Source organism: Artibeus jamaicensis, unplaced genomic scaffold (assembly GCF_021234435.1).
Source record: "Artibeus jamaicensis isolate MK-2021 breed Jamaican fruit bat unplaced genomic scaffold, CSHL_Jam_final contig_373, whole genome shotgun sequence".
NCBI classification, from domain to species: domain Eukaryota; kingdom Metazoa; phylum Chordata; class Mammalia; order Chiroptera; family Phyllostomidae; genus Artibeus; species Artibeus jamaicensis.
Genome location: NW_026521807.1, coordinates 5295239 through 5319213, shown reverse-complemented (window position 1 = coordinate 5319213; position 23975 = coordinate 5295239). Strand labels below are relative to the sequence as shown.

The window sequence follows — 23975 nt, the reverse complement described above, 5'->3', positions numbered from 1 at the left end:
ATTCTCTCTCATTTGGCATTATATGATTTTTTAATGCTACCATGATTACTTTTTTAGTGTATTTTGGGATCTCTACTGTGCAGCTCCAGAAAGAAGGGAAACATGTGAACATTCAAGTGAAGCAAAAGCCTTCCATGATTATGTAAGTTAATATATCATTTTACTGTTATATTGTCCATGTTCTTTTTAACCACTGCTCTTGAAAAATGCATTAGACTATCTATTCTTTTCCATTGGTGCTTAAGAAATTGTTCTTTCTTTCTTGAAAAATAGACTCGTAACTTTGAAAGTAAATTACAAATGGGTGGTTTCAGTCTTGTTGAGCAGGCTTAAGGTGAAAGAGTAGCCTGAAGTCCAAGCTGTTAAAGGTATTTGTCTTTAAACATGACTAATTTATGAAGTTTTAGATTTTATAAGAATTATGTAGTAATTTATTTCATGAAGAGTCATCATAAATGTTATACAAGTGATATTGTACATAAGAAATATATTTTTCTCTTGCTAATTTTGGATAAATTATAAGAATAATTTCAGTCATAAGGCTAAATATCCCTTTTGCTGAACTCAGTTCCACAAGTAAAATTTATCGTGAATTAAAAGAAATACAAATTCTGTGCAAAAGTGAAAATGTGATTTAAAAAAATTCTTGAAGAAGGGCAGTGAACTATCCTTGGCTTGGTGATGTACATGAAAATTTTATTAGAAGAACCACAAATGAGATTTTAGAGAGTTGATGGTATGAGAGAGAAGAATTGTTTAAAAAAATTAAAGGTGAGGAAACAAGGAAGATTTTCTTTAGGGAAATAGGGGGAAAAAAGCAGTTAAGTGTTAGGAGACAGTGTTGTGAAGGGGCTGGGAAATCATTGTGTTTGCAGAACTAACCATGAAAGAAGAAACTGAGTTTGGGACAGAGGAAATCCAGTTCCCTTGGTTTGGAGGAAGTAGCCTTAGGCTGCAGCGTGAGGGAGATAACTGATAGTGAGTACCTGGAACTTAACTAGAGGGGAAAGGGATACTTGTTTAGCTGGTTGAAGGAAGGTGTCAATCTGTATATATTTTTTTAGAAAGCCTTAAAAACCAAGACCAGGATTCAAAAGGGAAAAATACTGTGTTCTTCCAAAGGAAATACTTTAGCCTTAAACTTAAAAGTAAAAATAGCCAGAAGAATGATAACCCCAAAAGTAGTGCACAAGAAAGTATGCAGATTTAAGAGAAGTGAAAACTTCAGCATCTGGCAGGGACAGCGTAATACTTGAAGCATTTGCTAAACTGATTTAAGTGATACTGCTTGTGATTACCTCATCAGATGTGGATTGGACTCAAAAACTTGCTGTGTACTAAACAATAGCTCTCGAAAAAAAAGAGGCGTGAAAAGATGCTACTGCATATAAAGAAAAAGTAGAGAAAGGCAGATAAGGCAGGGCCCAGGACTCAGTATTTATCTGAATAATATCATTCTCCTTTTTCATCTTTGGCTGATGGCAGAAAATAAAGCTGAGAGCTGACCAGGAGGAGTATAAGGAATCTGGCTGGCGCAGAATACTCTCCGCTCTCTCATATACCCAGGAAGACATGCCTAGATTTGGTCTGTCAGTCACGGGAAAATTTTTTAAAATACCAACTAGTTTTGACAACTAGATTGCATTAGATACCACCAGTGTTCTATTCTAAAGGAGATATAATATTTGTTGGTGTACATTTTAAGAAACTAATTACATCAGTACTCTTTCAAATCCCATTGTATTGAAAGATGCACCCTCCTGTTGACCATGGAAGTCTTACAAGGAATACAGAATTAACTTAGCATTTCTTTTAGTACCAATGTTGTCATAACTCTTATCATCATTATTATAATCATTTTAGATTCATAAGGCACTTTCAGTGTTTCAAAGAGTATTCACACTTACTGGCTTTAGAAACCCACTTCAGTATTTCAAGGTTTTTGGAATGAGCATTGACCAGAAGTAAAAGTAGTACAGTAGGTTTTAAAGGATGAACAACCTCTTAGTGTCTAATTTGAGCCTAAGAAAATGTACTTGTAGAAAAGGTCAGCATTTTGTTCTTTAATTTATTATGAATCTTAACATGTGTTTTATCTGATGTTTCATAGTTTTATCTTAAATACTAGTTTTAAGAGATTTAATTTGTTCTTAGCATTTTATTATACCTTTAAGGCAACTTACTTTCAGTTGTAATGTATCTCCAAGTTATTTTTAAATGGAGGTTGATGAAAAGATGTAGTTGGACCAGTGTAATTTTTTATTACAATTGGATTTTTAGAAATACGTTTGTCTTCTGTAGTACATTTTTATGTTAATTTTCATGAGTTGGATTTGCTGAATTCTTAATAGTCAGTTTCTGAAAATTATCAATATAACTCATGTTTAATGTGTAGACATAGAAGTATGAGGACTCAGGGAAGAAAATGGGAAATAGGAACACAATATGATTTTGGTAAAATTCTAGACTGTTATATTCCTATATGAGGACCCACTGGGAACCCTTTCTGTAATAGTAATTAATATGTATACTGACTGAATTTCAAGGTAGTTCTTAAGGAAGCTCCCTGAAAAATATTTTTCATTATCTGCATCTTTAAAGTAAAAAAGAAATACTCACTTGGTAGTATTAATTCTTATATGTTTAAAAATTAGTCTCTGCTTATCTATAAGATTGAATGGATAATGAAAGATCAACTACTTTCTTTGAAAAAATAGTAGAGGCATTGTGAGGTAAATAATGAATAACTAAACAGGCTAATATGTTAAATTGTGATTATCTTTTGATACTGAGATTATGCACAATTTTTTTCTATGTACACTGTTTCTGTTTTTCAAATAATTATAGATAATATTAATTTTACATTCAGGAAAGTTACTTTAAAACAGGTTAAAATTTACCTTTGATTGAATTGCAATCTCTCTTCTGAAATTAGAAAATAAAATACCTAGTAAAGTAAAATTTAAATTAGAGGTGGTCATATGTGTTCATACCAGCATATTATATGCGTAGATATTTAGCATTTCTCATGACAGACTATGAAAGACTTTTTTATATGTGCACATATTAACATACATATCTTTAAACTGAATAGATATAATTTTGAGCCATTTTATAATTTTAGTCACCTTTTGGGGGGTAATTATTATCCCAGAAACATTTTTGGCTTATGGCTTTTAAAAATTCTTTTGGTTTGTTTTCCGAACATTGCTTCTTTAGAATGGATTTTTTTCACTTTATTATTTTATCTGTGAAGTAGTTATAGGTGCAGCATTAATATCCTCTTCCTTGACAGATCTCCTTGTTGGTACTTATTATGAAAAAAAGAGAAAACATTTAAGATTAATGTAAAACTTTGATTTTCTTGCATTTATATTTTTAAATAAATAGGATTTAGCAACTGTATGCAGTGCTAACTGTAAAATAATAACGTGTGTAGAAATCAACAGTTAGCAGTGTGCAAGGATGCACTTGTGGATGGCAAAGCTATAGAAAACACAAGGGAATGATTACTGTGCAAGTCAGGACAATGGTTGCTTATGGGAGGTGGGAAGAGGTTATGAGTGGAATGGGGCTCGTGGAAAGAAAGGGCGGCTGAGAGTGTCAGCTGAGTTCTGTGCTTCCTGACCACCATGGTGATTACTTTATAATAACCAAGTGTTTGTTTTGTAAAATTTCGTAGTGTCATAAATTTATTTTGTGTGGTTTTCTAGATTTGTCTTTTTAATTTTAAAATAATGAGGTTTTTTAAACACAGTTAAAATGATTCACTTTCAAAAAAAATATGCGCAGTGGTTTCTAACGTGTTTCCAGGCATCGTGTGGTCGCCCTACAGAACTGATGGCGGGAAATCCAGGGACGACCTCCAGGCAAATCTGGGCTCGTTTCTCCTCTGTTACTGCAGACACTAGAAAGCGTGCCTACCTGCCGATTTTCCAGAGGGGAGGAAAATCCAAAATGTTGGAGGAAGATTTAATAATTAGGAATTTACCTTACAAGTTTTTACTGTAGAACAATTATTTCGTCACATGGCTGGGAGATTTCTAGCTTGGCCCTACTATTTTTATCCTAGACAACTAAGTTCATATGAGCTGTAAAATTATTATTACCTATTAACAACATTATCATTAAAAAGTAAACCATCATTTCAGGTGATTAAATATAGTACCTTTTAACTCGATAAGTTTATTGGACTATATTTTATTTTCTTCCTGTCAGCATATTTTTATTTCACTCTGAAATCACAGGCAATGCTTTTGTGTGGAGGTAATTCATGTTTACTAGTTTTTTCTTGCTACAACTTAACATGCAGTTGTTTTATCTAACAATTTTTTATTCTTTCATTTCAAAAATGTCTAGGAAAATTATCAGTATATATCACCAAATTTCAATAAAAAACATACACAGTGATTATAATTTTAGTTATCTGGTATTAATGGAAGATTCCTTAATGGTCCTAAAGCAAAGATAAAGCCAAAATATATTATTGCCATAGAGTAATGATAATGAAATCACATTATGACAATGAACTCTTTGAGAGCAGAGAATTAGATTTGTTCTTCTCTAGGGTCTGCCAAATAATAGATGGTCAATAAATATTAACAGAATGCAGTAATCTGGGAAATTGGAAATGTTTCAAATCTTTTTTACAGATATTCAGGTAAAGTGATAGGCTTGAGTCATAATTGTTGATAATGTGCCTGATTTTTGTGTTCTTGCCAGAGTGTTTATAACATTGAGAAAGGGTTATGTTATAGGTTTGTTTTGATGAGCTACTTTTTTAAAGTGATATAGAAACATGTGATACTATGTAAATAAAATAATAAGAGAAGAATGGCACACTTCAAGAAGACTTTTTTACAGATGGTCATATTATTTAGGAAACACTTCTGTAGAAACTACTGCAAAGAGTTAGGTGCATTCTTTGCTATGATCCTGTAACATCCTTTGTGTCCCTCCTTAATGTCCCTGGTATTAGATGTTGTTAATGAGGTGTTTTCTTTAAGTTTGTGGTCTTCCACAGGGAACAGACCTTGTCTTATTTGTCATTTTCATTCCCGGTACCCAGCGTGGTGCCGACATGAGATGTTCTAGTTGAGTTTGGTGTTTACATAAATGAATGATTAAATAAAATATTGTCTAATAAGTATTTGTCACTTCTTGTCTTAGTATAACTGAGTATGTAGTTATGGAAAGGTTATTTAGCACTACTTTTATTCACTTTGTATTTTAAAACATAAGATAGCAAATTGTAAAGACACAACAAGTGAATCAAAGCGAGTAGCAGGGGCTTTATATCTCAAGGGCACGGCACCAGGGATGTGGCAGTGAACAAAATAGAGACCATTCCCTATCCTCATGGGCTTACCATCTAGCAAAGGAGACCTCTTTCAAGAGGTTTGAAATATCAGGTAGTAAAATACATGCAGAGAGACACAGTGTAGTATTATATTCCTTCATCAGTGAAAATTTACAGATATGGAGAGAGTAAGTACCCATAACTTTGGGTGTATATTTAGATTTTGTTGTATAGTGGCAATGGTAGATGCTTGAATGAATGAATGGTGTCAAATTTGGCCATAATTCTCCTAAACAGTCCATGTAAAGTAGAGTTCTTGATGGGCTAGGAACAAGTAAAGTTATAATTAAAATTCATTGAGATGATAAAAACTTTTGTATGTATATATTAATGTTTATCAGTCAATGTATAGGCTATTGTTCAACGGGTACATGAAATAAAATTTTTTGCCTTATTTTTATCTGCCATATTATTACTCCTTTTGTTTTCATTTCCTGTAGGGTACAGCTTAATTTCCTTTGTCATAAATAAATCTTATAAACTTCCCTATAAACTTTCTAGCGTATGGTAAGTTATCTGTTTATTTTGTTTTCGTCTAGGGGCTAGCTGTGTTGATTTGAGGAAGTATATTCACGCCTTTACCTGTGGGGTTTGTGTGTCTCTACTCCCAGCACATCACTGGTTTGCTGGGATTGCCTATCAGTGGCGCCCTGGTACTGCTACTGACCGAACTGCTATTTTCCCTACTTCTGTTGATCCTGAGATTTCTTGTAAGGCAATATGTTAGTTATTTCAGTCATTCACTGGACAAATGAACAAAGGGAGACAATCAAGGAAAGTAGAAAGCATTGTGAAAGATTTCTACTTTACTTAAAAATCTTTTGTAGCACAATTTACAGCATTATATAGACTTCGTAGAACCAAAAAAAATAAATAAAGAAAGAAACTAATACAGAAAAGAGATAAAAAACAGAACAGGGGTGACTTTAACAGTTTGTTTCATTGTGAAAAATATATTGTTTCAAAATAAGTATTTTAAAGTAATGTCATCTTAAGCCCCTTTGCCCCTAATTATGTATGAAATTTTTATTTTAATTTAAAAAATTTATTGATTGATGAGAGAGTGAGAAAGAAGGAAACATCGATTTGTTGTTCCACTTAATTTATTCATTTATTGGTTTCTTCTTATATGTACCCCGACTGGGGATGGAACCTGCAACTTTGCAAGAGTATTGGGATGATGCTCTAACAAACTTAGCCAGGCTGGTGTATTCATTTTTATTAAAATCTAATTTCTGGTCAATGTGAAAAGATGAATATGGAAAGACCTTTATTCTTACTATGTTTGATGTTGATGTTGCACTGCCTATGATTATGTTGCCCATGACATTAAAGAAAACAAATATGACACTCTTTCAAAAATAACATGTATTTCTAACTTACTGTTAGAGGTATGATATTCATAATTTACAAGTCATAAAGTAAGTTATTGAGATTTTTTAAAAGAAAAATGTCTTAGATTTGTAGTCATATTTCTATAGTCACTTTGTTTACTTTTTATGTATATACAACTTTATTTAAAATTATTGTATTTTGGACAGCTTAAAAAAATGAAAGTCTCTGTCTTGTTTTTATTCCCTTTCCCTTTCATTTGAAGTAAATAAACTAAAAATATTGGTAACGCTTATATTTCACTTACCTCAATCCACGATTTTAAATTATTGTTGTATTTTTGTTTTGGTTTTGGTGAACACTGGTACTGAAGTTAGGGGTTCAGGCCTGTTTATTTTATTTTATTTTATTTTTAAAATATATTTTATTGATTATGACATTACAGTTGTTCTATTTCCCCCTGTATTGACAGCATATAGATTAAGAGTTTAAGTAACAGTTATTTATCCTACAAATAATAGATAGGGCTAGAATGATGTGGCACTCTTTTGTACTAATAAGTAAGAATGGGTTATCTGTTTCCAGACTTTGTGAAATGACTGTAAATTTGATTGCATTTATTTTGAGTGTTAAATTTATTTTTTCACATTAGTTGGCCTAATATTTCCCCCTATCTTTTGGTCTTAAATGTATAAATAACTATTCCTACAATAAAGGAATTATTTGCAGCCACCCACAGCAGAGAGAGGGTATCAGTTCCGAAAGCTCAGATGCTAACTTCTGAGTCCCTGAAATCTCTAGGAGGAAAGCCTCAATCTCTTCAAAAAGAAGTTACAGATATTTAAAAGGTGGATTTAAGCTTTTTCTTATCAAATTCCAAATTAACTTTAAAGTGTATGTGATATATTGTATTAAAATATCTCAATTTTTAAAGAGGAAAAGGGTACAACTACTAACAAATATAATTCTATGCAAGATTTCACAAGGGAAGTGATTTTAGTAGACATAATTAGGATCATTCTATCATTTCTTTATTAATTCTTTTCTGAGAACCCATTTATGTACAAGTTACTTTGATTGAGGATATGGGAGGAGCCAAGGTTAATAAATATTTCTCCCTCTAGGGGTTTATCATCTGTTTAGAGAGTTATGTGAGCTGTATATCTTGTGTTAATTGCTGTGAATGTAATATAGATCATAACTGCTATACTGTATGAGTTTAGGCACTGTGAGTGTTTACCATCCTTTGAATGATGATTAGGATTTGGAAAAGAAGAGATACTTGGGGGAAGGTATATCAAAGAACAATGAAAGGTTATTTAAGGAATAGTAAGCAGAGCTTTTTGACCAGATTAGAAAAATCTAACACTGCCTCAATACTTAGCTAACAAATGGTAGAATTTTAACACTGAGGAAACTATGAAATTATCCTTTCAATGGTTTTATGTTCAGTGTTTCTGACTCTCGGGGTACAGTAGAGGAAGGGTCATGGATGGTGCCCAGTAGTGAGGAGGGAGAGAACACCCTGCCAGGAAAGCTCCGATTTCCTCCTGCTTTAAATAAAGCATCTCAGTTCGTACCCTTTCCCTGTTTCTTCTACTTTCTCCTTTTAATTAAATGGACTATTTATTTAGTTAGTTACTAATGCCATAAATGAATCTTCTTTTTATTCCCTTTATTGCTCTTCTCTTTTATCTCCAGGTGGTCATCAAAACCAATTAATTCCATTTCCTGAACATTTCCTACTCCTCTTCTCTAATCCCACTGCAAATGCTGTAGTTCAAGTCTTCATTGTGTTGCAACACCATTACAACAGTTACTTTTGCATCTGCCTCCCCTCTACTCCCTCAGAGTTCAAGAACTGTCTTGTAAGGGTTCTTCGCAAAACTCTTGAATAAGCAACTGCTTTAAATTTGTTTGTGTATTTACAGCATCAGGATCTAAAATAACCTAAAAACTTTAAATAAAAAAGTTTTCAGATTGCTTACTTGGTCCAAAGTACTTATGTTAATAGATAAGGAACTTGGTACCCAGAGAAGTAAAGGGTATGCTATTATTTAAAGCTCAAGTGAGATTTAGATATAAAAACTCAGGTTTGCCAAATTTTCATTCGCCACTTTCCAGAAGTGTCCAGCCTGTGGCTCAGGATGGCAATGAATGTGGCCCAACCCCAAATCATAAGTTTACACAAAACATTATGAGATTTATTTGTGATTACTTGTCACAATATATTTAATGTGTGGCCCAAGACAACTCTTCTCCCAGTGTGGCCCAGAGATGCCAAAAGGTTGGACTTCCGTGTTAATACCGGGTACAACTTTTGTTCTGTCTTCAATGGAGAGTCATTATTGAGCATGTGAAAAACAGTAAGTTATATTTGAGGATGATTATTCTGAGGGACTGAGGAAGGGAGGCTCTCTGACAGCCTTGGTGTGAGCTAAGAAGCCCTTGAAGTAGGGTGGTGGCAAAGGAAATCGAAAATGAAGAATGAAAGTGAAGAATACAAATGAGGAGATTTTCTAGTTGTAGGGATTGAGGAAGAGAGCATAATTTAAAGTCCTTTGTAGTTAACATGACTGATGAGCTGAGACTCGTGATATCATAGCAGAAACCTGAAATTTGGAAGGAAGAACATAGAGAAAGTAGGTTCAGCTATACTAGTAGCAATAAAGGTGAAATAAGAATTTAGGCCTGGGGGTACAAATTTGGGGGAAATGCTCACATTTAGGGATGATAGGAAGGGGCTAGCATCAAGACGGGAGGAACACAACACAAAGAGAGGTGTGAAGGCTTATCACACAGCCGGACTGACTTAGAGAGCATGGCTGCTGTGTTCTCTGAGCCAGTGAATTTACTGAATCTCTTCACTATTTTAGGATGCTTCCAACACGAACTCTGTATCCTAGGGCAACTAGTAAAATGTGTTTAATGTTAATGTACTATCTTGAGTTCTTAAGGTATTCAAAAGCTGTTTATGGTTTTTGGAACAAGACTTGAGGCTCAAACTATGTCAATGCCTGGATGATTTTTTATAGGCCACAATTTCATTTCAGAAATCAGTCATGTATTGTATGGGGCAGGGGGAGTAGTTTCAAATTAAGAAGAAAACTAACTGGATTTAAATGATCCATGACTTCTTCCAGAAGTTTTTGAGATTTAGATTAATAGGTAAGAGAATCTGAATATATTAGCCCTCTTTCTTCATTTCAATTTTGTTGTAGCAAACATCTGTTGAATTGCCTGTAAGATAAAGAGCAGTGTAAAAAAAACTCAAACCTTAATAATGTAGGTACATGTAAAGACTGCAAAAAGGTATCATGTTCAATGTGATAATCTCGTGGTTTATACTTCATTGGTACTCTATGAATGCGTGATGACAGAGAGCACAGGGTCAGGCAAGCTTTTCCTAAACAAAGCACCCCCACTTCCACAGCAACACTGACTACTCTTACGGGGCCCTCTCAGTATTCCTTCTTGCTTTCCTTTGATAATTGCTTTTTCCTACTTGTCACCTCACCTTATCCCTCTTCCTCATCATTATCCTTCCTCTATCAGCCCTAAGATGGATATCAAAAGTGAAAATATCTCCAAGCTGAAGTCATATTATGATTTTATTATGGACAAAAACACAAACATAAAGGAAATAGAAATTGACTTCTGTATTGTTTATAACAGTACAGGTTAATTTAATGTGTATTAGAAATTATGGGGATATTTTCCCTATGCAAATCTTATAAACACATAGCCACTTACACCAGACTAACTTCCTTCCTTTTTGCTTTAACTAGAATATCTCTGTGAAAGAACAGTGGGAGCTTGTTGTATGCTAAAAATATAGACCTCTTCCATCAGAAGCCACCTACCTATAGACCCTTCTTGTCTTTCTAGGTAATAAATATAACCTTTGATCTTTTCTTTACATTTTCCTCTGTCAATATTTTCTCACATAGGGCCTATTTTTTCTCTTTATGTCTAGGAATTTAATTTGATTCATTACAGAGACATACAGAAGGTAACAAACACTGGGAAGTTTGCAGAGAATTAGGAGTCTCAACAAAATTTTATGTTTGAAATAGAAATGGAACTTACCTGGGTTTAGTTCCACATCCTCAGTCCTGGTTATTTATTTATTTTTATATGTATTTGTTTGTGGGATTTTGGGGAGACTGTAGTAGGTGGGGCATTGTAAATCTCCTGTTTGGGAATCAGTCTCACCTAACTCCTGTCTTAATTAGAGGAGAGCTCAAGCTTCTTCAAGTTCAGATCTAGATGGGGTTGAGCCGGCACCACCGCTAGGCCTTTGGAACTTGGTGCCCTTGGACCCTCTCACTTTCCGAATGGTCCCTCTAGGAGTACACGTTGAATCAGGAGGGCACTTTCTAGCGGACTCTCAGGGGCTCTCCTTCTCCTCATCTGCCTTTTACTGCTTTTCCATCAGCCTGTTCTCTTGCTGAGACTTTTACGCTGATTCTACCTTTGAGAGAAACTAGGCTGCTTTGTTCTTGATGAATATTTGTTTCCTCAATGCCAATGAGGCTTAATTTAGACATGTTACTAAGGGAAGTTTTCTGCCTTTTATTACTGTCTTCAGTTGCCCTTAGCCAGCTCCTATATTTTCCTGTCAAAGTTGGGCACCCAGTTGGATCACCTGCTGGTTCCTCTGTCCGGCCTGAGAGGTGCTCGTTCCCAGAGTAAAGATGATTGGTGCCCTAGCTCAGGGACTTACCTGCTTGGATTAGTTTCCCAGGTTCTCTCAGAATCAACTTCAGCCTTCTTTTACAAATTTAAATTCTATTAAAATGTATTCAGGTTTAAGAATTTTTCTCAGGTCAAGTGAGAAAAATTGTGCCAAATGATTTACTAAGAAAAATCTTGTGGGTTCTGTGTGTGTGTGTAAACACCCGGCAAAAACAAGTGAAGACATCACAACATTTATACTCTTAACCGGTTGAAGAAATGCTGAAGATTTTATAATAGCCTCCTTCCTGTTGAATCAATGAGCACAATATTTCATAAATTCTAGGAAACATTTTGTAAAAATACATATATGTTTAAATATTTCTGAAGTTGGTATACATCTTATAATCAATTAATAAAGTCTCTTTCTTTTTAAATCCTCACCCAAGGATATGATTATTGATTTTTTTGAGAGAGAGACAGAAACATCAATGTGGAAGAAAAATATGGATTGTTTGCTTCCTGTACTCACCCCAACCTGGGATCGTACCCTCAACCTAGGTATGTGTCCTGACCTGGAATCGAACATGCAACCTTTTGGTGTATAAGATGAAGCTCCAACCACCTGAGGAGCCTGCCAGGGCAAGAATCAGAATACCGTTACTGGTTCTCTTATAGTAAGGCTTAAAATTCAGCTCTGGATGGAGTCTCTGAGTTGTTTGGACATTGTCCTGTGGACCAAAAGGTTGCAGGTTCGATTCCAGTTAGGGCACATATTCAGGTTGTGGGATTGACCCCAGGTCAGCATGTATGAGAAGGCAACCAATCCATGTTTCTCATACCGATGTTTATCTCTCTCTCTCTTTCCCTTATTCTCTCTCTAAAAGCAATGAAAAAATTGTCCTCAGGTGAAGATGAAAAAAAATTGTAAGGATTAAATATTTATTCATTTAATGGGAACAAGACAAAATAGATAAGAGCCTATGTCAGGGGTCTCTAAGACCACCTAAAACTTTAGTGTTTTGTCACAGAAGTCAGCATGTAGTCTGTTCATGCTATAATTTATAGCAAAAGCTTATGAAGAAAAAAGAAAAAGGAAGCAGAAGTCAGGAGGAAAAGAGGAGAAGGCTGGGGTTGGGGAGTGGCTGGAGGAAACCAGAAGCAAGCCTCCAAGAATCTCCACCGCGTTGTCATACAGGATGCATTAAATTCCTCCTCAAGGACTTATGATAACAAATGTGAACCATTTTACCAGGGAAACTCCTGTGAGACTCAGTGCCTAAGGTTTTTACTGGGAGCTGCTCAGGTAGTTTACCTAGTATGTACCAAACTGACAGCCTCCTAGAAGAAAGGCAGGTGTTCAGTATAAACCATTTTGGTTGTACAGACAGTTTAGGCACAGTGAGCTATTATTTTGGGAATGGTGAGAACATTCCAGAAATCAAAGTTCACAGAAGACAGCCAAAGACCAGCCCTGTATGCTGGCCTTTCTGAGGACAGCAACCTCAGGCCTGCAATGTGAGATCCTTTTTGCATACTGCAGTTAGATTTAGAAGGTCCTTCTGGAAAGCATCCAAAACTCCATTTGCAATCCATTCAGAACTGTGGTATGTTTCCACATGTTCTGCTAATTAAACACCAGCACTTGTTATAAGTTATTATAATATTATTTAATAATTTTTAAAATCTTTTATCTCAAATACTCTTTCTATTATTATGAGTGTAAAGGCTTTTGTGAGGCACCTAGAAATTTTATAACAAGTTTTCTTACTTAAAACTCCATTCAAGTTTCAGAAAACTAATTTGCAAATGAAATTTTAGAGTAAAATTTAGATTTAGGATTTCTTATATGCAGTACAGGGAGAAGAAAGAAATTAGAGTATATTTGATTTACTGGGGAAGCCTTTGAGGAAGAGATGGGAATTAAATTAAATTAAAGCTGGGTATTGTAAGGACAGGAGAGAAAAAAGGACAAAGGATAATGTCAGGGAAACAAAATACTAAGGGAAGGCGGAAGATGGGTTGTGTTGGAGGGAAGAGAGAATTCTGTATTATGACCTTGAAGCAAATGTGAACCCAATCATTTTTTTTTGCACTGGTGCTATTGAGACACAGATGCCTTATTCTTATATTTATTTTCTGTTTTGTGGATTCTAGAACTATTTCTAAAAAGACCTACTTTTCTTATTTAATAGTTTATATGAGGTATAAGTATCATATATTTCTCTTTTGTTTCTTTATCTTATAACACTTAACTCACAGGTTTGTTTTGAAGATTAAGTAAGGTAATGTGTGTGAAAAAGCTATATGAAAGTATTTATGGCCATTATTTAAAAATTATAACTGTCTAATGAATCAGGTCAGTCATATATATTCAACGTATAATTTTTACATATAGAATTTGTGCACAGCGATATTAGGTGTGTTCCTCTGTTTGCTCTTATCTGTTCTGCCACCTCACTGACTGTTCATATCAGAAGGCCCTTCTGCTGGTAAACATTGTAGTTCTCTTATTTTATAGTGTATGCTTGTAACATTTATGTATGTGCTGGTTTTGGGTTTCCTGCTCCTTCAGATCATATAGGTTTCTTGTTGGCCTTCGTTTCCTGTTCATTACTACACACTCACCTATTTGGGGAACAACTTTTATAAGAATCAGTCTTCTGTATTTTGTCTCTTTGCAATATTCTCTGAGGTTTGAATAGAAGTTTAAAGGGTTGTCAAATCCAGGATAGCAAAGCTATATACAAAAAAGTTCTATTTTTGTAGTAACAGGTGGAAAATATTTTATGAGTGCCTTATGCCTAGGCCAAAACTGCTTAGCACATTAGAATGTATAAATTATAAATAAATGTATAAATGTATACATATTTGTCTTAATGTGAGAATTGAGTTATTCTCTCTTTCAAAAATAAGATATGTTGCAAAAACTATTAGAAATATTGCTAAATAATCATTGTCCACTAATACAACAAAACTCTTGGTAACCATATGAATAAAACGTTAAAATTGTTAGGCCAAATATTTGAATATATAACCGATCTAAAACCACTTACCTATTAATGAATACTCAGTAATTGGCTGGTTTACTGTCTTTTCTACAGGGTACAGAAACAGCCTTCAAGTTTATTAGATACCCATGTCAGTGGTGTAATGACTGACTATAATTCATCGGGTTCCAGCCAGCTTTTGAGTAGAGAGAGTGCTATAATGTAGTTATTATATTACAAATTCAAGAATAGCAAATATTATGTTTGGCATTTACTGCATTTGATGAAGATGGATTTGATATAGCTTAAAAATAACTATGTGGAAATTTGTCAATGACATTAGTATTTGCTAAGTAATATGAACAAAAAAGCCATGTTTTTTTAAAAACCCAATAAATTCTTTTTTAATAATAGTGTATATACCAATAACCAGTAATCTAATGTATTTTAAAACTAGTTGGGCAATGATGTGAAGCCACATTTTAGATGGCAAATACTATCAGTATGTCCGCTGTTTAAAATGAAGGAGAAATGTATCTGTGGGTGACACCTATTTGTGTCTGATGCAGTTAGTTGTACGAATAGTTCCTTTGTTATTTATGTTTTAAAATATCTATGTGTTTAAAGAGCAATTTATCTGATCACATGTGTTTACTATCAAATTTCAATAATCACTATAAATTTTTCTTCATATTTAATTATCACTTATATATCTTCTATATATGAGAAATGCAAGTTAGAAAGAAATTATGTTGTGTAATAGAAGTCTAATGTAAAAATTGAGTACACATACATTAGGTTCAATACTGTTTTCAGAAAAAAATATTGTTTTTTTGAGTTTATGAGAATAAATGTTGAACTAGCTAATTTTTAAAAATGATTAAAATGGAAAAAATCTCATCTTTTGTATCATAGATTTTCTAAAGTGTAATTTCATCAAAATAAAGAAAATTTAATTTTTAAACTATTGTATTGATTTTATTTTTAGTGTTTTTAAAAAATTTGTAAGAGAAAAAATACTAGCAGCTTATAGACCTCAACCCCAAACAAAGAGGAATCTTTCTGTCATGTGAGGATGGCTTTTCTTAGACTAAACAACCAGAGCTTTAACCTAATGCTTAAGCAAACTCAGCTTATACTCCAAGGGAAGAGCTATTTACTTTGAGACTCAGTTTGTTAAGGTCTTTGGAAAATGGAGTGGAGGCAAAAGGCCTTAGCTGAGGTAGAACTTCATTACTACTGACCAGGATTTTTCTGTATTTTTAATCCAGTAAACTTTAAATTTCAGAATTTAAAAGTTTTTGTTAGAAGTTACAGCTCAAATAAAGTTTAAATTAATCAAGGTATTTGCTTTTGAGACAATATATAACCTCATGTTTTTTAAAATATATTTTATTGATTATGCCATTACAGTTGTTCTATTCCCCCCTTCATTCCCCTCTACCCTGCACACCCCTCCCCTATCATTCCCCCCCTTTAGTTTATGACCACGTGTCTCAAATTCTTTAGATTCTATATTTCCCCTACTATTCTTACCCTCCCCCCTATCTATTTTCTGCCTACCGTCTATGCTACTTATTTTCTGTACCTTCTCCCCCCTTCTCCTTCTCCCACTCCCCTGTTGCTAACCCTCCATGTTTTTTAATTGCATTTTTCTGTGTATCCTTGCTTAAAAAGAGACAATCAAATGGGAAATACTGAGGAGCAGGGCACAGAGTTTCCAATATGAGAATAAGACTACTCCTCTTAGCTTTTCCTGCAGAATACAGAATATACTTTATCGCCTAGACTCATATACTTTAAAAATTATTGTATTGTATATGCTGGATTTAGACAAGAAGCCTTAAGTGGTGGCTCCTTCCAACAGAAACATTTTCCTCTATCTTCCATGGAGAGGTTATCATTTTCTCTCTCTACTGTTTTTTAAAAGGCTGAAATTGAAATTTTCAACTTAGCCAAGTTATTCTTGTTCTTACTGGATCTTTTCTCTAGGCTCTTAAGGTTTCTATTAACGTGGTACAACGTCCACAAACATTGGATGGGTATAAAATCTGTTACTCTACAGGCTGTCAGGTATAAAGTAACAGATCTTTAGAGCTCGAAGTGATTTTTTGGATTGTCTAGTCAAACACATTTATTTTACATTTAACTGGGACATCAGCTCAAGCCTTCTGTCCAACCTCCAGCCTCTAGTATTGCTACATATCCTCAGGATTCTATGCTCATGGTTACTTCCAGCTTCAGATTTCTGGCTCTTGATCTCACCTGTAGTGTCCTTCACCTACTAGTCCTTTTCTCTGTGTTTCTTGTAGACCTAGGTGATAAATGCTATAAATGACTTGCAGTCAGTTGGTACCTATCAGATACCAAACTATTAATATACCCACTAGAAACAGAGCAGTGTGCTGTATATTTGACCTAGAATATTTGTGCTGTTACTAAGCTTGTTCTCAGATTTCTTGGTGTTCTAAGTAGAAAAGCAAAATATTTTGTATTTGGCCTTATTTTCCCCTTCATCTTTAGATCTAAGATATTAAGTGGTGTAAAGACCTTCCTTATGTACATAATTATATTGGAGATTATCTTTAATCATTTAGGCCTTAAAAAATAATGTACTTATTTAATAGTGAAACCAGAAGTTGAGTGCTACAAAATCAGCATTTGGTGTTAACATATGATGTCATTGATCTCTTTGCCTTCAATTCACAAAACATGTTTTTTTCTCACCCTACATGTGGGATGTTTTAGGAAGTGACTCCCAGTTAAAATGTTTTGCCTCTTCAATACCTTGACATTGGGCAGATATTGTATATACTAGGGCCAAGGCTGTACTAAGATATCTGTATTGTTATTATTATCTTTAAAAAGTTACCAGTATCTGCCACTCAAAACCCATCTATCAGGATTACATAGCAATTCTAATACAAGGCAGAAAAAGTCAATAAAACATGGGGATATGAACATACAAGATTAGAGACTAGACATACCAATACTTATTTCTCAGCCTAAAGCTAAGATTTATAATCTAAAATTGGAACTAAATAAAAAACCAGTATGTATTTAAATTTTGCATTGCATATCTTTTGATCGAGTTGTCCGATTATTTATTTAACTGCAGGCCTGTTTCAGTAGGCATTCAGTTCAAACTTAGCTCGTGAGCTTCGGTTTGATTTGGAGTTAACGTGTCTGATGGTCTTTTACTGCTCACCTCAGCAATTCCAGGATTGGGACCTCCATCCTTTCTCCACTGTTGAGGATATATCACTGTGATTGTTTCTTTTGCCTACTAATACAGCCTTTTTTTCTGAAATGGGTAAGTCCTGTCTAATTGTTGTACAGTTAGATGAATTTTTCTGAAAAAAATTTAACAGCAGTAAATCATTTATATAGCTCTGCTTTAATATCTTTCATCATAGAGACCATAACTTAATAGAAATTTGGGAGTGTTTATTCTATAGAAAATCCTCTTTACACAAATTCATGCTATTCCTTTCTCCACGGTTCAAATTTGCTAAGTGGAAACCAAGAGATAGTAATTTTTGTTTATTTTACACAACTTTTCTGCAAGGCCTATTGAAACAGTAAGTTTTTTAAATACACTAAATATTATTTATAGAACATTAACCCCATAACTGGGGAGACCAAAGGGCAGATAAAGTGAAAGCTGTCATTAAAAGCCACTGCCAAATTAGATCAGAAATTAAGGTTAAAGCACCTCTTAAGTTTAAAAATTATATTTACTGGCAACTGATTACTTCATCTGTAGTGCAGATGGGGTGGATGTGTAATGCATTCTTGTTGTAAATTTAATGACCATATGTTTTATAATTAATTGGAAAACTGTTGCTGGCAGTTGGTCAGGACAGGAACTGACTGGTAAACTATTCACCAGGTAGTATCTAGGGGCTGTTTGACAGTTTCCTTTCCTTATTGTAAAGTCTTTATCTGATTACATGATGTGTCTGTGTGCTGAGGGGCCAGGTGCTGTTACCGTCAGCTACTTGCAACTATACAGTAAAAACCATAGCTTTTATAACTAGAATATTCCTACTCCTATTTCTACAGTGGATGAGGACAGAAGCAGCTAAGGCTAAAATTAAAAAACATAATGAAGTATCTCGTCTTTAAATCATCCTTAATGAGGCCTACAGATTTTAATGTAATGTGATCTCTCCTTTTTCCTCTGTCAGTCCTTTTCTTATACCTTAACATTCAGAACTGCGATTACGCTAATTTTTCTCTTTGGCCCTCATGATTCATTTATCTTCCTTATCAGAATGACTCCCCGGTTTCTCTTCAGCTTTACTTCTCCAGTAGGTCCGTTGAACATTTGTAGTTGGATGTCATTCTGCCACTTGAAATGCAATGTTCTAAAATAATTAAAATCACCCCGTCCTGAGCCAAACCTAAACAACAATGACAACAACAAAAACTCAAGAAAAGAGCCAGAAACTCGTTTTCTCATCTAGCTGTTATAATTCTATTTATAGTATCATTTTCTATTCTTCCACAATTTGAAACTTTAATGTTTGAGTCTTTTCTCTCTCTGCCTGTGTTTTCCAAACTATATTCTGCCTCTTTCCACCTTTCCTACTTACTAGATTTTACCAAATAATTTCTCCACTCAAAATGTTTAGTAATGTCTTAGTACTTTCAGGAAGAAATCCAGACTTCTTTACCTGGCATTCAGTTTCATGTTTATCTGCTTTTTCTCTCTGTATTTATTATTAAGTTTCTACTCCCAACTGTATCAGCTGTTTTCTTGCCTATTGTCCTGTGAATGTGCATTAAAGCTTTTGCCCATTTTTCTGTTGAGATTTTTTTTCTTACTGAATTATATAGGCTTATCATTTAATTTATGTATTTTTATTAAGATATGATTTGTTTGTAGTATAGGTTATGCATCTTAGCTGTGTAGATGTACTTTTACATTCGTGCCCACCCATTGTCTTAGTCTGTTTGGGTGCTGTAACCAAATACACTGTCTGGGTGGCTTATAAACAACAGAAATTTGTTTCTCACAGTTCTAGAAGCTAAGAAGTACAAGATCATGGTGCCAGCGTGGTTGAGTTCTGTTGAGCGCCTTCAATTGGGTTCACAGCCAGTACCTTCTCTCTGTGTCCTTGCCTGATGGAAGGAGCTGCAGATGTCTTTGGAGCCTTTCTAAGGGCACTTATCCCGTTCATGCAGGCTCCACCCTTGTGACTTAAGCACCTCTCCTGAACTGTTCTATTAACACCACCACATTGGGCATTAGGATTTCAACGTATGAATTTGGGGGACATAAACATTCAGAACATAACACCTATGTAACTAATACCTGGATCAAGATGAACAACATTAACAGCACCTAGAAGGCTTTGTCCCAGTCAGTACCCCACAAAGGTAACTACTGTTGAGTCAGTCAACTAAATATTTGAAATACTCTTTTTTCTATTGTGTGTACATATAACACATATTTGCTCCCAGTTTTCTATAAATGATTTTGGAACATTTTTATGGTGGTGTTTGATGAACAGAAGGTTTAAATTAATATAATTGAGTTAATCATATTTTTTTATTACTGTATTTTGTGTCTTAAAATTTCTTCCTATCCAAGAGCTAAAACAACAACAAGAAAAACCTTTTAAACCGATCCAGCCCTTTCTGAGTCCCATGGCTTTGGAAACATTTTCCTGAGGATTTCTCATAGTCACACCCTTTCTCCACCTGTTAAACTCAGCCTATGCTTTGAGATTTCACCAGCGATGCCATTTTCCTCATAAAGCCTTTCTTGGTCCCTTCTGTGGATATACTTCTGTATAGGGCTGAACTTCTTCAAATATAGCAATGGCTACTAACACATTTTAATTATTGGCATAATTCATTACCACTATATAGTTGTAAGCTTCCAGCGCCTGGCACAAGGCCCAGTGCATTTCTCATAAGCATTTAATAACTATGGAATGATTAATTATTTTTGCTGTACTTATTTTTAATGGAAGACAGTATAGTATAATTACCAAAATCATACAGTGGCTTTAGAGTCAAACAGGTGGGCAGACTGAGGTTTATATCCATGTTCTTCCATTCATATGCCCTCTGACCTTGTACCACAAGCAATATGTTAATGAACTTCTCTGAGGCTCATTCCTGATCTTTAAAATAAAAAGTGAACCTTATTTCAAGTGTAACACACACACAAGTATATAAACATGTATAGATACTTTTAATTCATTCAGCCTCTCTTTCATTTACTTTGCGCTGATACAGTCATGTTTTAAAACGTGATGTATGTATTTTAGGACCTGGAACATATTTATTACACCAACATTGATAGATTGGCCCCATTTGTCAGTGAGGTACATGCTGAGGAGAGTATGATGTGACAGACAGGCAGTGTCAGAGGAGGTAGCCATTGCTCTGGGGTCTATCTCTTGTCATAGAGTGATGCCAAGAGTTTATCCCAGGTCACAGTATTATTCCTTGACCGCCCCTCTGTATTTTTGTCCTTCTGCCCAGACTGGGTAAGTAGGTCACCCGTGGGGAAAGTGTAAGTTGGTTGTTTTCTGAGATACTATGATATAAGGAGTTGTAAATTAATTTTTACATGACACATTCTGTTCCTAGGTATTAGTGTCTTTAGTGACTAGAGTTCTTTTTATTTTGCTCTGTTCGTTACCTTAGGAACCTTTTGCAAAGTTACATAGCTTATTAGTTAAATAGATTATTATTTAAATGTGTTTTCTTTATTTAATAACTTCTTTGGTACATTAAAATTTCCTCTTAGTTTCTCAAAGCTGAAGTCACATCCAGACCAAGTTGCAATGGTAGAAAGGTCATTATCATTTAATTGTGTGCTACAGCAAATCTTGATGACTTAGGAAGATAATCAAGTGTTCTTGGCAGCTGGTTTGAACATGTATAAAATCAAGGGTTGTTTTTTTTTTTTCCGAAGGGAATTGTATTTTATGTCTATCTCTTTCCAGTTATCTTCTTTGGACATATTTTCAAACTGCTCAGAAGTTAATTTATAAATGTATTCATCCAGTTGTAGATCAGTGAATTTGTGAATATTTGTAAAGGCAGATTTTATTCATAATCACATTTTTATCTACACTAGAAGAAATATCAGTGATATTTTAAAATAAGCTGTAGTATCATCACACAATCTTTGAAATAAATTCCTTATGGTTGAATTTGGGTTTACATATGGTTGAAGCATGGTTCTTAAGTTTAATTCATAAGTAATCCACTCCCAATTTTAGGATAAATGAAGGTAGTTAGCCTGGAAAATGACCAGAAAGGAAAGTATCATTCTTTTTAATTTTAGTTTCGTTGTAACAAATATATTATTAGCAGGTAGGAAGGAGCCTTCTAACTTTGCCTATTGGAGTAATATGTATGTTTAACTTTGAAAGGAAGTATGCTTTTTAATGTCACATTGTAGAAGAGCAATATAAGGTGCTTAATAGTGTATTAAAAATACATTTAAATTGTCATGTGATCTCACCTATAAGTGAAACCTAATCAACAAAACAAATAAGCAAAACAGAACCAGAGACATGGAAATAAAGAACAGACCAACAGTAACTAGAGGGAAGGGGGGAGGGCGATAACAGGGGAATGAAGGTGAAAGTTCAATTCAAAGAACAGATATAAAGGACCCAAGGACAAAGACAAGGTGGGGGAGGGGAGGATTAAGTGACATGGGTAGGGCAGGGGAGAGTATTGGGGGAAAATGAGGACAACTGTAATTGAACAACAATAAAAATATATTTAAAATAAGATAGAGTAAAATAACTTTTTAGTGTTTCATATAACCATTTAGGCCCTTGAATTTTAGTGTATATTCTTCACAAAGAAAAAAAACGTTAACCTAGAAACTTGACTAAGAAAATAGGGTATCTTATTATTATTTTCCTGGCCTACAAATAACAAGTATTGTGTCTAAATAGGTACCAAAGACCAGAAGTCTAGAAAAAAGTAATGAAGAGATCTCTAGTAAGTAGTTGCTTGCAACAAAAGAATGGTCACAGACACAGATTTTTTTCCTCCTTTTTCATTCATTTTTGCTATTTGCTATGTGTCAATTATTTTTGTAAATTTGTAATTTGTGTAATCTTTCTCATTCTTAAATACTCTTTTTCTATTTATTTTTTCTCTTTTTCTTGTTCACACCCCCCTTACTCATCTTTCTTTTCTTTTTATTGGTTTCGGTTCCTTTCATATTTTTGTTTTTGACCCTTTTCTTTGTTCTTATTAAGTTGCGTACATTTTTTAAAAATCTAGAAAGAATTGAAATACAGTCAAACATATGGCAATTCTTTATGAGTAAATGTATTTTAATTAGCGTAATAGATCCATGTGGTTTTTGTAACCAATCTAATTCTTTTGAGCACTGAAATTCTTTGGGATTTTGGAGTGGCAAGAGAGAACAATGAAAAGACAGTACTTCATAGAATAATTCAGTGTGGCACTCTTGTGGCTCTGTGATCCAAGCACCCTCTGATTCTTATTTGGAAGTGGTCACTAATGTGGTATCTTAGGACCGTTATTTAGTCTATACATGTGTAATTGCTGAGTGAAGGAAAAATTAATCTAAATGAGTACTCAGAGACTCCTGACATGCTCTTATCATATTTTTGTAAAGTTTGTATGTCTGCCCTTTCTTGGTCTGTCTCTCTGGGTTTGAGTCCCATTTATATGATTTATGAGCTATTTCATCCTGGTCAGGTTACTTAGTTCCTCTAATTTTTTTTTACTCTCAGTTAGAGGGAGCTAAATGAGATGTTAGCTCTCAGACATGTTAGTAAGGATTAAATATGATAATCCATATAACTTTTTTTTAACACAATCTGGTATATAGTATGTACTTAATAACCTTAGCTGTTACTTCTGCTGTTGCTGTTGTAACTAATGCTTCCCTTATTTTTATTAAGTTCTTGGATTGCATTTAAAAGTTAATCTCAACATGTGGCAAAAGAAGTGGAAAAAGGATGCAGTAATTTATGTGGGGTTACTGTTAAATTCTTTTTGCTTCACAAGTTAGGTGAAAATTGTCATTTTTCTATGGGAAAATATTAATGAGTTTCATTGGTTTTTAAGACAAATGACTTTGCCCTCATTCTAATTTTGTTCTTATGCTTTCCTTATCCTATTTGCAAGGCACTACCTAGTATATTTTAAGTTTATTCTTTGCAATTCTTATCTTAATTGTAACTAGGCACTGATGGCTACCATTAGGGTGTGATTTCAGAAACACTTAAAAATAGAATAGTGTTTTTGCTACACAAGATTACCTTTCTTTTGGAGAAATAATATTTTATTTTCTCTGTAATTAATTTACAACTTTTAAGTGTTGGGAAACTTTTCACTGGAAGGCATATGAACATATAACTAATTTGATAAATATGTATAAAATAAAGGATTTATGGTAGAAAAGAAAAATAGTCTCCTTAGGGCCAATGAGTTAATGAGAATATACAACCTTAAGCAATACAAGAAGGGAGCTCAGATTGGTTTAGCATGATAGGGTTGCACTGGGGGCCAGAACACTGCACTGATTAGTGCAGCTCCAGTAGAAGACGGACGTTTTCCTTTTTAAAAATATTTATTTATTTGTTTTTATTTATTGA

At 34.1% G+C, this 23975-nt stretch overlaps 1 protein-coding gene across 5 annotated transcripts in view; it reads left to right on the top strand.

Annotated features, from left to right (window-relative positions):
* The window catches only part of SSBP2 (single stranded DNA binding protein 2), a 247817-nt gene that overhangs the window by 91883 nt on the left and 131959 nt on the right, over positions 1-23975 (top strand). For all 5 annotated transcript variants that reach the window (XM_037159305.2, XM_037159306.2, XM_037159303.2 and 2 more), the window contains exon 4: positions 58-142. In XM_037159305.2, the coding sequence (XP_037015200.1) occupies positions 58-142 (85 nt within the window). The remainder of the gene's footprint in view (positions 1-57; positions 143-23975) is intronic.